At 39.6% G+C, this 12,435-nt stretch overlaps 1 protein-coding gene across 1 annotated transcript in view; it reads right to left on the reverse strand.

Moving 5' to 3' along the window:
• cacna1da (calcium channel, voltage-dependent, L type, alpha 1D subunit, a) overlaps positions 1 to 12,435 on the reverse strand; it is a 57,102-nt gene that overhangs the window by 2,441 nt on the left and 42,226 nt on the right. The window contains exons 32-48 of the mRNA XM_087801193.1: positions 11,774 to 11,806; positions 10,886 to 11,014; positions 10,744 to 10,809; positions 10,582 to 10,673; positions 9,412 to 9,571; positions 9,215 to 9,342; positions 9,044 to 9,140; positions 8,852 to 8,954; positions 7,877 to 7,978; positions 6,218 to 6,351; positions 5,427 to 5,543; positions 4,368 to 4,759; positions 3,122 to 3,148; positions 2,559 to 2,687; positions 1,455 to 1,594; positions 1,246 to 1,361; positions 128 to 445 (exon numbers count right to left, since the gene is read on the reverse strand). Coding sequence (XP_087657319.1) covers positions 128 to 445; positions 1,246 to 1,361; positions 1,455 to 1,594; positions 2,559 to 2,687; positions 3,122 to 3,148; positions 4,368 to 4,759; positions 5,427 to 5,543; positions 6,218 to 6,351; positions 7,877 to 7,978; positions 8,852 to 8,954; positions 9,044 to 9,140; positions 9,215 to 9,342; positions 9,412 to 9,571; positions 10,582 to 10,673; positions 10,744 to 10,809; positions 10,886 to 11,014; positions 11,774 to 11,806 — 2,283 coding nt within the window. The remainder of the gene's footprint in view (positions 1 to 127; positions 446 to 1,245; positions 1,362 to 1,454; positions 1,595 to 2,558; positions 2,688 to 3,121; positions 3,149 to 4,367; positions 4,760 to 5,426; positions 5,544 to 6,217; positions 6,352 to 7,876; positions 7,979 to 8,851; positions 8,955 to 9,043; positions 9,141 to 9,214; positions 9,343 to 9,411; positions 9,572 to 10,581; positions 10,674 to 10,743; positions 10,810 to 10,885; positions 11,015 to 11,773; positions 11,807 to 12,435) is intronic.

Consider the following 12,435-nt stretch of genomic DNA (forward strand, 5'->3'; position numbering starts at 1 on the left):
CGACTATATTGACCTCTGAACTAAACCACTCACTTTACGATGCAGGAATCTAGTTTTCTCATAACACACCTTTACAACACAGAGACACAAACACTGGTCATCTATCTTCCATAGTCACTTAACTCACCGCTTCCACAAGGCTAGTAGCGCTGCCTCTCTTCTGGTGGTACTGGTTGTGGAACTCCGGCGGCACCTGCAGGTGAACAGGCGAGAACGTCCTCTGGCAAAAGTCCGGGTCGTCCGTGTACCACGAGCTCTTGCGCACGGACACCTGGCTTCCACCGACGCTTCCTCTGTGGGGGTGGTCCACGCGGATGAGGGGGGTGTAGTAGGGAGACTGGTCTTTACTTCCAGGGGTGGCAGGAGGCGTCGCCCAGGAGCGCGTGGACCGGGTTGGGGAGAGACGGTGGGCTCTGCTGGAGTCCAGACCTGCTACAGCCATGACCTGATGGACCAGGAAGACGAGTGTTTTATTATCCGTGCACAAGCCAGAAGAATAGAAGTGGAAATAAAAGTTTCTGATTCCGATATATAACAAACCGATACGATGAAAATACAAGACATTGTTTTAATGTTGAAATGGTAAAATGTACAGAGATAACACTTTCATTTAGCTAAAAGTTTTAATGGACACACAGCTTCATGCTAACGTATGCTAAATGCTAACGTAAGCTACACGTTCATGTAAGCTAAATGCTAACGTAAGCTACATGTTTACGTATGCTAAATGCTAACGTAAGCTACATGTTCATGTAAGCCAAATGCTAACGTAAGCTACATGTTTACGTATGCTAAATGCTAACGTAAGCTACATGATCATGTAAGCTAAGTGCTAACGTAAGCTACATGTTTACGTATGCTAAATGCTAACGTAAGCTACATGTTCATGTAAGCTAAGTGCTAACGTAAAACACATATTAATGTAAACTTGGTTTCCATACCACTTGGAAAAGCACAAAATCGAAATACAGCGATGACCAAAGGGTGTTTAACTGACCATGAAGATGTTTTCAAATTGAAAAACGTCACAAAAACAATAGCAACACTTCAACATCACCAGTTAGCCTGAGGGCAACAAGCCGCTTACAACTGAAAATTACTGACAGGAAAAAAAGAAGTTTGATCCCTTAAATTTTTTTTTTAAATAAAGGCTATTCCAGGTTATATTTAGGATTGAAATGCTTTTTTTTTTCGATGTATTGTCAAGGTTTCTTCAAGACACACTTCCAGCCACACGTTATTTACCTGGTGCTGCATAAGGTGGAGGGGAAGAGCGGTACGTTGATGTGGAAGCTCGTCCTGGCTACTTTGTCGGCGCAGACACTCAAAGTTGAAAGATGGCCTCCTGTTCCCTGAACAAGCTGAGCGTGGGCCGCAAAAAACACACATCAGTTGAAAGTTCTAAAGCCCGGAGAAGGACGCCCTGTAACGTGTTCGTGTTCAGCGAGTTCTACCTTGAGGCGTGGCAGGAAGTAGTCGTCTCTTTGGTGACCTTCTGGATCCGCGGTACAGCGGCTGCTCGTCATCCTCGTAGTAACCGTCAGGATGATGGTAACCTTTTGGAGTCTCATACTCTGTGTCGCTGTTCGGATACCTTTAAAGTTAATGTGTATTTGTATTATTAGATGATATCACTCATGAAAAATAAATTTATTCAAGTGTACTGTGAGACAATACTCAAATTTAACTTGTATAACTTAAGTTTCCTTTGAAATCCCGTGTGGCAGAAAGAAGTATATTCAAGTGTACTATGAATATACTTACTTAATAGTAAAATTGAAATAGTATCCTGGAAATGTACTTTTGACATCCTGTGGCAAAAGTATATTCAAGTGAACTTATTACTAAAATGTATGTTGTATAGTTACGTTTAACATACTATAGTTTAAAATAAAACACTGTTGTACACTTTATGAAATGTACTTCAAGTACAGTACTTTTTCTTTGGGCAACTGTATAATGTTGGTGATCCAGAAGTAAACAGTGTAAAGGATAACCTTAATGAATCCACATGTGTAGTATTATGATCAGGTTTATAATACAAAGTATGTTTGCTCACTTGCATTACATTTATGTATCTTAGAGACAAAAAGATAAACATTCAACTTCCTTTATCGATCAAGTTCTAGTGAATTACCCAAGTGTTAGGCAATGGTATTATGTACTTAGAAGTAAATACCTACTACATTGATAGTATCGAAAATAGTGTACTTTGAATATAACTTTAGAATACTTCTGTAAAATGAGATAAAAATAAAAGTGTATACTTAGTACACGCATTGTATAGAGATTAGTTAATATAGACTTTATGAGGATTCTTGAACGTTTACTTCTGTAAACTTCAAATTTAGTTCCAAATTAATTAGTTTACTTTAGTACATTACAGGTACTTATACCTTAGTATAGTTAGTTACTTTTACACAAATATACTTGTGTAAATTAACTACAAGTATAGTAATGGAACAAAAGAAGTCAAGATGGCCATCAACTCACGTGATGTTGTTGTTCAGTGATTTGAAGTAAACAGATTGTGGTGCAGGTAGTACAAATAACTGTACCTGTCTCCAGAGAGCATGCCATCATCTTCATAGAACTCCTCTCCACTGTAATACTCTCCGGATAACCGATCATCATCTAACTCCTCCTCTCTACGAATGGTCGGGTGACGTCTATCCCCAGTGTTGGACCTAAACAGACAAAAACAAGCTCAGGTCTGTGGATTTGCCAGTGAGTCTGTTTCTTAAAAGGCCATGCACTGCCATGCAGACGCAAGCCTACAGGGGGCAGCAGTGCAACGATGTTAGGCAATAAAGTGACGTATAAGTAGTCCTACACAAGCTTGATCAAAAGCGAAAGCTCATGATACACGAATAATGGCGTGAAGTTGAAACGTGAAATCAAGCAGATTCTTAAAGACAGTCATGACCAACCATGCAGAAACAAGGCTGTTTAAAGATATATATGCCGGACACTTGTGGTTATTTTACTGAGCATAATGTTACAAGTGGCATTTGAGGTCAGAATAATGAGCAGCCAACATATGCATGAAAGAAGCAAACAAGAAAATGACGCCCTTTTTTTTTTAAGTGAGACTTGACCTTAAACCTAAAACACAACATACCTAACATAGGTCTCATAGTAGCGCCTTCTGTCCAAGAAAGCAGAGGGATGGTCGAGAGAAAAGCAATAAGGTTAGGAAGGAGAGAGGGAGGAGGAAAGAACAAAGAGAAAAGAAAGGTGTCACGTATATATGTCGTACTGCATGAACGACACACAGCAGTGTCATATATATGTATGAGGATTCAAGACAGAATGACAGTGACCGTCCTCGACCGGTGTGTTCTTTTGACAACTCCATGATCTAATCTGCGATAAGAGACTGTAAAAATACTGTGAAATGGCAGCAATGAAATTGTTTTCTAAACTTATTGGATACTAAAGAAAAAAAAACAATAGGGAGAGGCGAACTAAACAGAGCGTGAGAGAGATAAGTATAATATTGGTCACTTTGGAAATGAAGTGTCAGGACGACGGGAGGCTCCTGATATAGGAGAGGGAGGGAGGGAATATGGAGAGGACTTGTGGATAAGAAGACTCACTTCTGTGGAAGAAATACAGGCCTGAGGACAAGGTGTATTCTAATTTAGAAAGTGTCATGTTACCCTGGGGCACGTAATTCCTTTGAGCATACTACATTACATTTTTTATTCGTGTACCTTTTAATGCAACTATTATTATTGATTTAAATCAAAAACATATGACCAACAAGCACTGTTATGAATATAAACAAAGTTGAATTATAAAAACAATGCTGACAATAGTGTTTTAACTAAAGTAGATCATTTTTCATTTAAACCCAACAGGCCCAAAATAAGAAATAAACATACATATCAAGATGCTTCTTGAAAATCTCCATCTTAGATGCCCATTAATGGTCGAATGTTTGCACCAGAAAATACTGTCACAAAAGCTCCAACTGTTAACGGAAGGTAAATGTTCCTCGAAACGTTAAGAAACCTCTAATGATCGACAATAACTTCTCCTCGTGGCACATATGGCAGTTGAGTTTGACTGACAGATCACTATCAAATCACTTTAAACAAGCTTCTAAAATGATTGTACCATGTTTTTAAGTTGAGCAAATGAGGTCTGAAGGGGATTTTGAACAACATTTAGTCAAATGCTTTCCCTAAACTTTTCCAATTTTGATCATACATACAGAGCATTTTTGTTCAGAAATATTAGCGTCAACTGTTTCTGTTAAGTAAAGATAATCTTAAATGCCGTTTATACTTTACTGTAGTATTTGACGTCATCAAATTGGTAAAAGAGAAATAATAAAGACAATAGAGCAAAAGTCTTGGTACCTCTGTCCTTGAGGCGTCTGCGGCTTCTCGTAGTCGTAGTAGGGGCTGTGATGACCCGGGTATCCATTGGGGGGCGCGTGTTCATAGTAGCGGTGGTGACCTCCGTTGGGGAGGCCCGACATGTTGGCGTTGTTGAGGTTGATGTTGGTAGACTTGGGCGACTTGCCGTAGGAGTTGTGGTGCCGATGGTGGTGGTGGTGGTGATGGTGGTGGTGGTTGGGGTGGGACATGGCGTTGGCCCGGGAGAGGCGTCCCACGGGCTGCTCCATGTGAGCGTAGTGAGGCGGCGGCTGGACCTGCAGGGGGCGCTGCGTGGCGTTCGTCTGCTGCTGCCCGTTGGAGCGCCGGTGACCGCCGTTCATGAGATGGTTGCCGAAGAGTCCGCCATTACGCTGCAAGATAGAGTCTAAAAGTGAAGCCACCCCCACTCGTGATGGACACACATCCAGATAGAAAGTGATGTTAAGTTATGTAAGCAAAATCAGGCAGAAAAGCTGAACTTATGACATATGACACATGCAGCAACATGGATGCACGTCTTCTATCTCGTTGAAATGGATTGGAAATAAATAAAGGTTAATTCTCAATCTTTGGCAGCATGACAACGATAAAGGGAACATTTCCATGCGTATTTATTTGGGCTGCACAAATACTTTAAAATCTGAATTTTTACATTTGTTACCTCATTAAAAAAAGGATTATGTTAAAAGTTCAAGAATTTAGCTTAAAAAAATATTAATGTTTTATATGTTTGTGTAAGTATATTTAAAAAAAGGTGAGGTTCAACCTCAACAATGTTTATTAAAGCAGCACTACGGCAGATTGGATCGCTTGTTTTTTGGCTCCCATCACTGTTAGAACAGTGTAACTGCATTGTTATATAAAACCTCTCTTTGTCGTATCTTCCAAAATATAACGTATTGCTGCTTTAAGTACGTTTTATTAGCAATGTGCAGCCCTCAAATACTTAATAAATGTATTATTATACATATATATAGATTGTAAATTAAGCACAAACAGTTGGATCACACACATTCCGCGGTCAAACAAAATAGTTACCCTATAAATTTCCTCGTCTTCCTCGGGTATAAAGTCTACTAGCTCGTCATCCTGCAGGTCACATGATATCGCTCGGCGAATTTCCGGCCCGATATCATGCAGTGTTCGAAGGCCAGCCTGCAACCACGACAATAAGAGGACTAAGCGCCACTGAGCTCTTTCAGAAAAGCTGACATCACACTCACAAGTACACACACACACACATCTGGTGGGGAATGTAACAGCTGACAGAGCTGACGGACGGTCCACGATGGAAACACACACACATAGACACACACACATGTTCACTCCTGAATACAACCTGCCATCAGTTTAAATAAGCTATAATCGTGAGAAACCCAGATGATTCCAAACATTCACTTACAATCGCACCATAACAGCCAAAATCATTAACTATGAGTGGATGAAAAGCTGGTCACTAGTGAGTGATATATGGTTGAAGTTAGGAGCCATATATCCTGCTATGAACAGAAACCGTGGATGAGAGTTTCGATGCAGGTGAGAGACACGAACACGATGGCGGTGTGAGACATTGGCAGACTTAACATCAACATCTGTGACATGAACAGGGAGACCTCGACACACACAACAGAAAGAGTTATACTGTACACCAACATCATGAACGTCCTGCTGGATTATAAACCATAACATTAGCGCGCTCGCTGATACTCGAGTGGAGATGAGAGTCACAGACGAGATTGACATGGCTATCAGAATGTTGTCACACATTAACCAGATCCTCTCTCACAAACCCCCCCCCCCCCCCCCCCCGGGACGTTCGTGGGACTCACCTGCAAAGCGATGGCCGTGTTGTTCTGAGACGGGTGAGCACCCACCAGGCCTTCCTCTTTACGTTTCTTGAATTTCCTAAAGTAGTCCTGTATCAGGAAGGTGGCATAGAACTTCCCCACGGTTACCTCATCATCTGAGTGAACAGACCACACAAACGCTTCCTGTGTCAGCACAGCATCAGGGAGAGAAGGAGGGAGACAAAAACGCTCCTCTCCTCCCTCATCCATCCTTCACACTCCACAAGGTAATAATCCAGAAGAAGTGATAATAGGTTGAGATCCTGGACAACGATCCATGTGTTTTGACATAAAAAAATGAATGATGCGATGAAAACATGTTTATTTGTGACTAATGTGAAGGAGTTACCAAAACAAATCATTCATTCATTTATTATTTGGTTCGCAGGGATGATGTCCCAGCTACTTTGGGCAAGAGGCAGTGGACATCCTGAGTACGTCCCCACAGAGAAACACGACCAGACGCACACACTCACACCTACAGACAATTTAGATTTCTCTAAAAACCTCTGTACGTTTTGGGACTATGTGGGAGGAAATCAGAGCTCACCCACACAAACACACAGAGAACATACAAACTCCACACAGAAGGGTGAAATGACCACCTGACTTAAGAAAAAAAAGATATATATACCTCTGCCAAGAACATTATATGATGGTCAAACAAATCAAAAATAATGATTTGATTTAAAATGTTTTTAAATTGATAATGAGAGAAGAAACAGATGATTACATTGTAGGACTACTGCCACCTGCTGTCTCATTAAGATCAGTGCAAGCGATAACATTTCAAATGCTAAAAAAAGTAATATATAGATTAAATAAATGCACAAATATGTGTGTAAGCTTGGCAGAGGACTGTGGTCCATTGATCTCTAATCTTGTTATTACTATTTATTTGTAAAATAATTTTATTTACAAATGATAAATAGTTAAACATGTATCCTCTCACAACATAAGTCTAGTGTCAGATTATTTTAGGACAAAAAGACCAACAAGAAGTAAATAACAACACATTATAAACATAAATTACACAAAAATAATTAAATTAATACAAATAAAGTAAAATCAATGAATAAAAGGTGTGAGGAATCAATCCAGTGTTATATAATTGAGAGAATAATTCTAGTTACTACTTAAATGATGCTTGAAATGTTTATATAAAATGTACGATTTAAAATAACCATGATGCATTGTGTTTTAATTTGGGCGTAACCATGGTTGTGTGAATCCTAGTGAAGCAGGGGTCTGAATCACTGCGAGCAATCACGCTGGGGACAGAGACCAGAGAGAAAGAGGCAACACTAGTTCCATGCCACCACCCTAAAACAGAACTGCTTCAGAATATTCTGAAGTGCTTCAGAGTTATTAGAGAAGAGTGAGAAAGCTGCGGAAGCTCAAACAGGACAGAGTGAAAGCGAGAGGAAGAAACAGATAAAACAGCAAGTACTCGATCGGGACGAACACGTTCAATTCAAGCAGACGTGAATGAGAAACAACCAAGTGAATACACAACTGAACAATCTTTGTGTGGTTTGTCTATTTGTTGATCTGTTTCTATTTGTTTAAAGTGAGTTGGCGGTTAGTGTTTAACATTACAGTTGCACACTGACTGTCTGATCACAAGAGGAGTCCACTAACCACCAGCAGGGGGCACCACTTGATCCAGCAGCTTCATGCTGGTTCTCTTCCAGATTTTCTTGATGACAGCTCGCAGCTCTTCGTTGGCCTGTTCCAGGTTTCCTGCAATAAACGGTTGGTTCAGTAGACACATTTAATTTAGTTACTCAAACAACATACGCGATTAGCTTTTGTTCTGTGAAAAAAAGTGTAAAAAAAGGAAGAATATTAATTCCATTAGAAAATTGAATGGTTGAATTTAACATCATAAATGTTGAACCTTTGATTTTCTTTTAGATAATTGGATTTACGTATGTCTAGGTTGAAAGGTTGAATTTATTTTTATGGAATAATTGAATTCAATTTTAAATTCAACATAACATTTTTGTTACTATTATAACAACCTAAATATTATTTTCCCAAATTGAAATATATGTAATTTATAAAAGGTTTGTTTTTAATTATTAGGTAGAATCAAACTCTGTTTAAAAAAATCCATTCATTTAAAACATTTTTTTTATTTATTTAAATCATCTCAATAAACAAAACAAATTCAATCTTTCAATGTTGAAATTATATAATTCAATTTAAAAACAATAGATAATAATAATAATAATAATAAATCATAATAATTTAACACTTCAACAGTTCTCTTTTCATTTTTTTTAACCATTTATTATTCAACATGTATTACACTAATGCAACATTCATGGCACTGATATACTTCCATAAGAAAAGAAAAGTTAAATTATTTAATCAGAATCATAAAACCTTTATTGCCAGCATTGTAAACACAACCCATGAGTTTGTTGCGGTGTGTTTACAGAATATAAAAAATAACGATATGAAAATAATACATGATTATTAAAATAAAATACATTACATTTAATGTAACAATTAAATAAAGACCCCTATTCTCACTTTTTCTTTTTTTTACCACACACAAAAAGTTTGGCCTCATGTTTCAGTTGCTTAAATATATTTCTTCATTCCTACCTTCTGTTTTTATCTTCAGAGCCGTTCGCACCAGAGCGAAGAGTGTTGCGTTGAACATGACGGTGCCGTCACTGTTCAGAGGCATATTCATGGCTACCAGCCTCTGGAAGAAGAGAGTTAAAGAGTCAACTGTTGTTATTATTAGAAAGGAAACAAGGTGTACAAGTGTATAAATGTGATATAAATATAAACCTTGCACGCCACTCTGTGAGGGCAAAGTTTGCCGAAGCCCAACGGAGGCTGGATACGACGCAGCAGAGTCACAACATCCAGATGTTTGATCCTCCCTCTGGTGGACAACAAAACAAACATCGTCAACAAGTATTCGTAAACGACATTTAAAAGCCGGAATAAAACGCATACTTTGCTTCTGGGTCGTATTCAGACCAAATTCTTTTGAATTCATCCAAATGATGTGGACCGAGAATCGACCAATCACGAGTCAGATAGTCAAAATTGTCCATGATGACGGCCACGAATAAGTTGATGATCTGTAAAAGGAAAGTTTTGATTCAAAGAGTTGTTTGCAAGTTAAAATATGGATTGTTTAGTTTACACACCAAGAAGGCGCAGAGCATGTAGAAGGTGATGAAATAAATGATGGCGAATCCACTGCCACACGTCATCTCTTCTCCGGGGTTATAGTCGGACTCGGGGTCGCACAGTTTCCCGGGCATACATGCCAACATGATCTCCTGCCACGCCTCTCCTGTGGCACACCTGAGGAGCGTCACGAATGACATGAAAGTTTAAGAGAAAACTTAAACTTTTGTTTTTGATAAAACCTCAAAGTTATCCTGGACCAGCCTAAATCACACAACTCACATCAACCTCTCTCTTTGTGTCACTCTTTACTGCATCATGTTTGTCACCTGTCTGGTTCTGCTTGAGGTTTCTGCCTATTAAAAGGACCTTTTTTTTTTTTGCAACTGACGCTCATTGTAATTGTGTATTGGCAAGAATGTGGTGGTAAGATACATATCACGATATATTGCTATAAATTGTAATACTGTAGTAACAAGAATATTTTTGTAGTATTGAGTACTTGACTCTGGTGTTGAAGAATTTACAGAACACATGACTCTTGATAAAGTCGTTACTGCTTTCATTTGTTTTGAAACTAAAATATGTCCAAACATCAGATTTAAAATGAGCTGGAATACTCTGTATCCTCTCATCCTCAGTCATCCACGGGATCTCGCAGGATTTAATTGTTTCATTGCCATCAAGCAACAGGAAGTTTAATTGCAACACATGAACACACAAATGGTGGCAATATTTGCATCTTAATTTTAAATTAAAAATCAAATTATTTTACTTTTACACACGCTTAAAAAAAAAAATCACTGCAGCGCTGTTGATATGGTAAAACTATAGTAAAAAACACATACAACCCACCTATTTTTCTCTTCACTGTAGGCCACGAGGCAAAAATAACAATACTAGCCTAACTGTCTTGACTAAGTATGAATCTTTTGCTTTACTTATTATTGTTATACTCTCTACATGGCTGACCATCATCTATCTACCTTTTCTTATCTTAAACACTGACATCTTTATAGTAAGTAAGTAAGTATAGGTCAAGATATCAACATCAAAATTCATGTACTTTGATTTTGAGACAACCATCTGTTGGTTCACATAAAATGACTGGCGTTTGACTTTCACTGTAAAGTGTCTTCAGATAACTCTGTTGAAATAAGATAAAATGTTTGAGATTGTTAAGACACCTGAAGAGAAGCAGCACGGCTTGAGGGAAGGTCTGGAAGTTGTTGTTTCTGTTGATGTGGGTGCCGTCCACCATCGCAATCTTTCCAAACACCTGCAGGAGAAACAAGCGAATCTATGATGCAGAACCAGCTCTGAATAATGTCTCTGAATAGCATCTGTACCTGCATGCCGATGACGGCGTAGATGAAGAAGAGCATCGCTATCAGAAGAGCAACATATGGCAGAGCCTGGACAAGACGTGGAATAAACAGATTGGAGATCATTTCCACCAACATCGAGAGACAACAAATGTGAGATTCTAACCTGGAAGGATTTGATAAAAGTCCAAAGTAAAGTGCGAATGCCCTCCCCTCTGCTCAGGAGCTTGACCAGCCGCATCACACGAAAGAGACGGAAGAAGGTGATGGAGATCCGGGCGCTGTCCTCGGTGTTCTGTGGATCCAGTACCAACGTTAAGACGGCAGTAACCCGCGACAAACGCACAGTGGTGCGAGAGCTTCTGGCCGGGGCTTCATAAGATGATGAAGATCTGAACTCCAGACACATATGGACTGTGAGAGCAGCACTGCACACCCTTGATTCACTTTGAGGCAGCTTTTTACAAATGATGCTGTAGATTTGTTTTTTCCCGGTGACCTGCAGTGCTGCTACAGCTGATATGTTTCTGTCAGTCAGTGTCCAAAGCATTGCCAAGAGCCCCCCCCCACTGTGCACACCTATAGAGGGGAGGAAAGAGCAAGCATGCTGGAGAACACCTGCCATACTTGGCAGGACATGTCTGCACAAGCATGGCACCCTCAGTCCAGAGTCACTGCATGCGGAGTCACAGTGGGACCAACCCAGAACGGGTCGGCCTGGGAAGGTGAACAGGTCAGAGCTGGGTGACCTCGTCCCAGAGGTCCTCCATGGGCCCCCCGCAGAAGAAAATGGGGGCTGAGACCATGTAGCAAGTGAAAAAAAACGCGAGGAGCTTCCTCCTGACTGGACGCCCAGTTTCACTCTTTAGATATAAAATCCAAACATAGAGGGAAATGTAACGAAAACTTGGAGGTTAAATGTCGAGAAACAAACAAAGAAGGAGCACCCTGTTAATGGAGATCGTAGCTTTGGGGGGGGAATGGATGCAACGGGAAAGGAAAGAAAAGCGAATAATGATATGGCCCTGACTGAAGAATGGGTGGATCATCTTACCCCCAATTCATCCACCTGTGGAGTCTCCGTTGGCTTTAAAATCAAAGACCTTTATTAATGACTTGGACAGAGCCTGAAGGCCTCACACACTCATGACAGAACATTTAAGAATCTATGTCACACATGAAGACGTAGACAGACTCCTTCACTCTTAGGAAGCTACACACACATCACTGGAGACGTGCATGGAGTCACGACTGACAGGAAACACAACATGTTAAACACTTTAAGATTAGACAGATTAAAACGTCAGACAGAACGACTTAACAGACGAGGACACAACTTTATCACTCTCTGGTGTAATGGTCATAATTAACGGGATTACATGGATTTTCGCTGGGTGAGCTTTAAATGAAGTCCATGAGTAACTAACTGGGCAAATGTATCATAATAAGATTGTATGTCGTGACTGAAAAAAACCAAACTAATCTAATACAGTCCACGGCTCACTGAATATACAGGGATATTTGGATTTTATTTTGGAACTGGAAAGCAATTGAAAGAAACGTGGGCCTGAAAACCAAATTCACTTGAGAAATACAAGAAAGAAAATTAAGGGAATTTCTACTTAATGGATTAAAACAAAATAAAATTGAAGATAATAGTTTCTGGCTCCCTCTCTGTTAAAACAGTGTAACTACACATTGTCAAACGTTCAATGC

This window comes from Callionymus lyra, chromosome 10 (genome assembly GCF_982586985.1).
Source record: "Callionymus lyra chromosome 10, fCalLyr1.hap1.1, whole genome shotgun sequence".
In the NCBI taxonomy this organism is placed as follows: domain Eukaryota; kingdom Metazoa; phylum Chordata; class Actinopteri; order Syngnathiformes; family Callionymidae; genus Callionymus; species Callionymus lyra.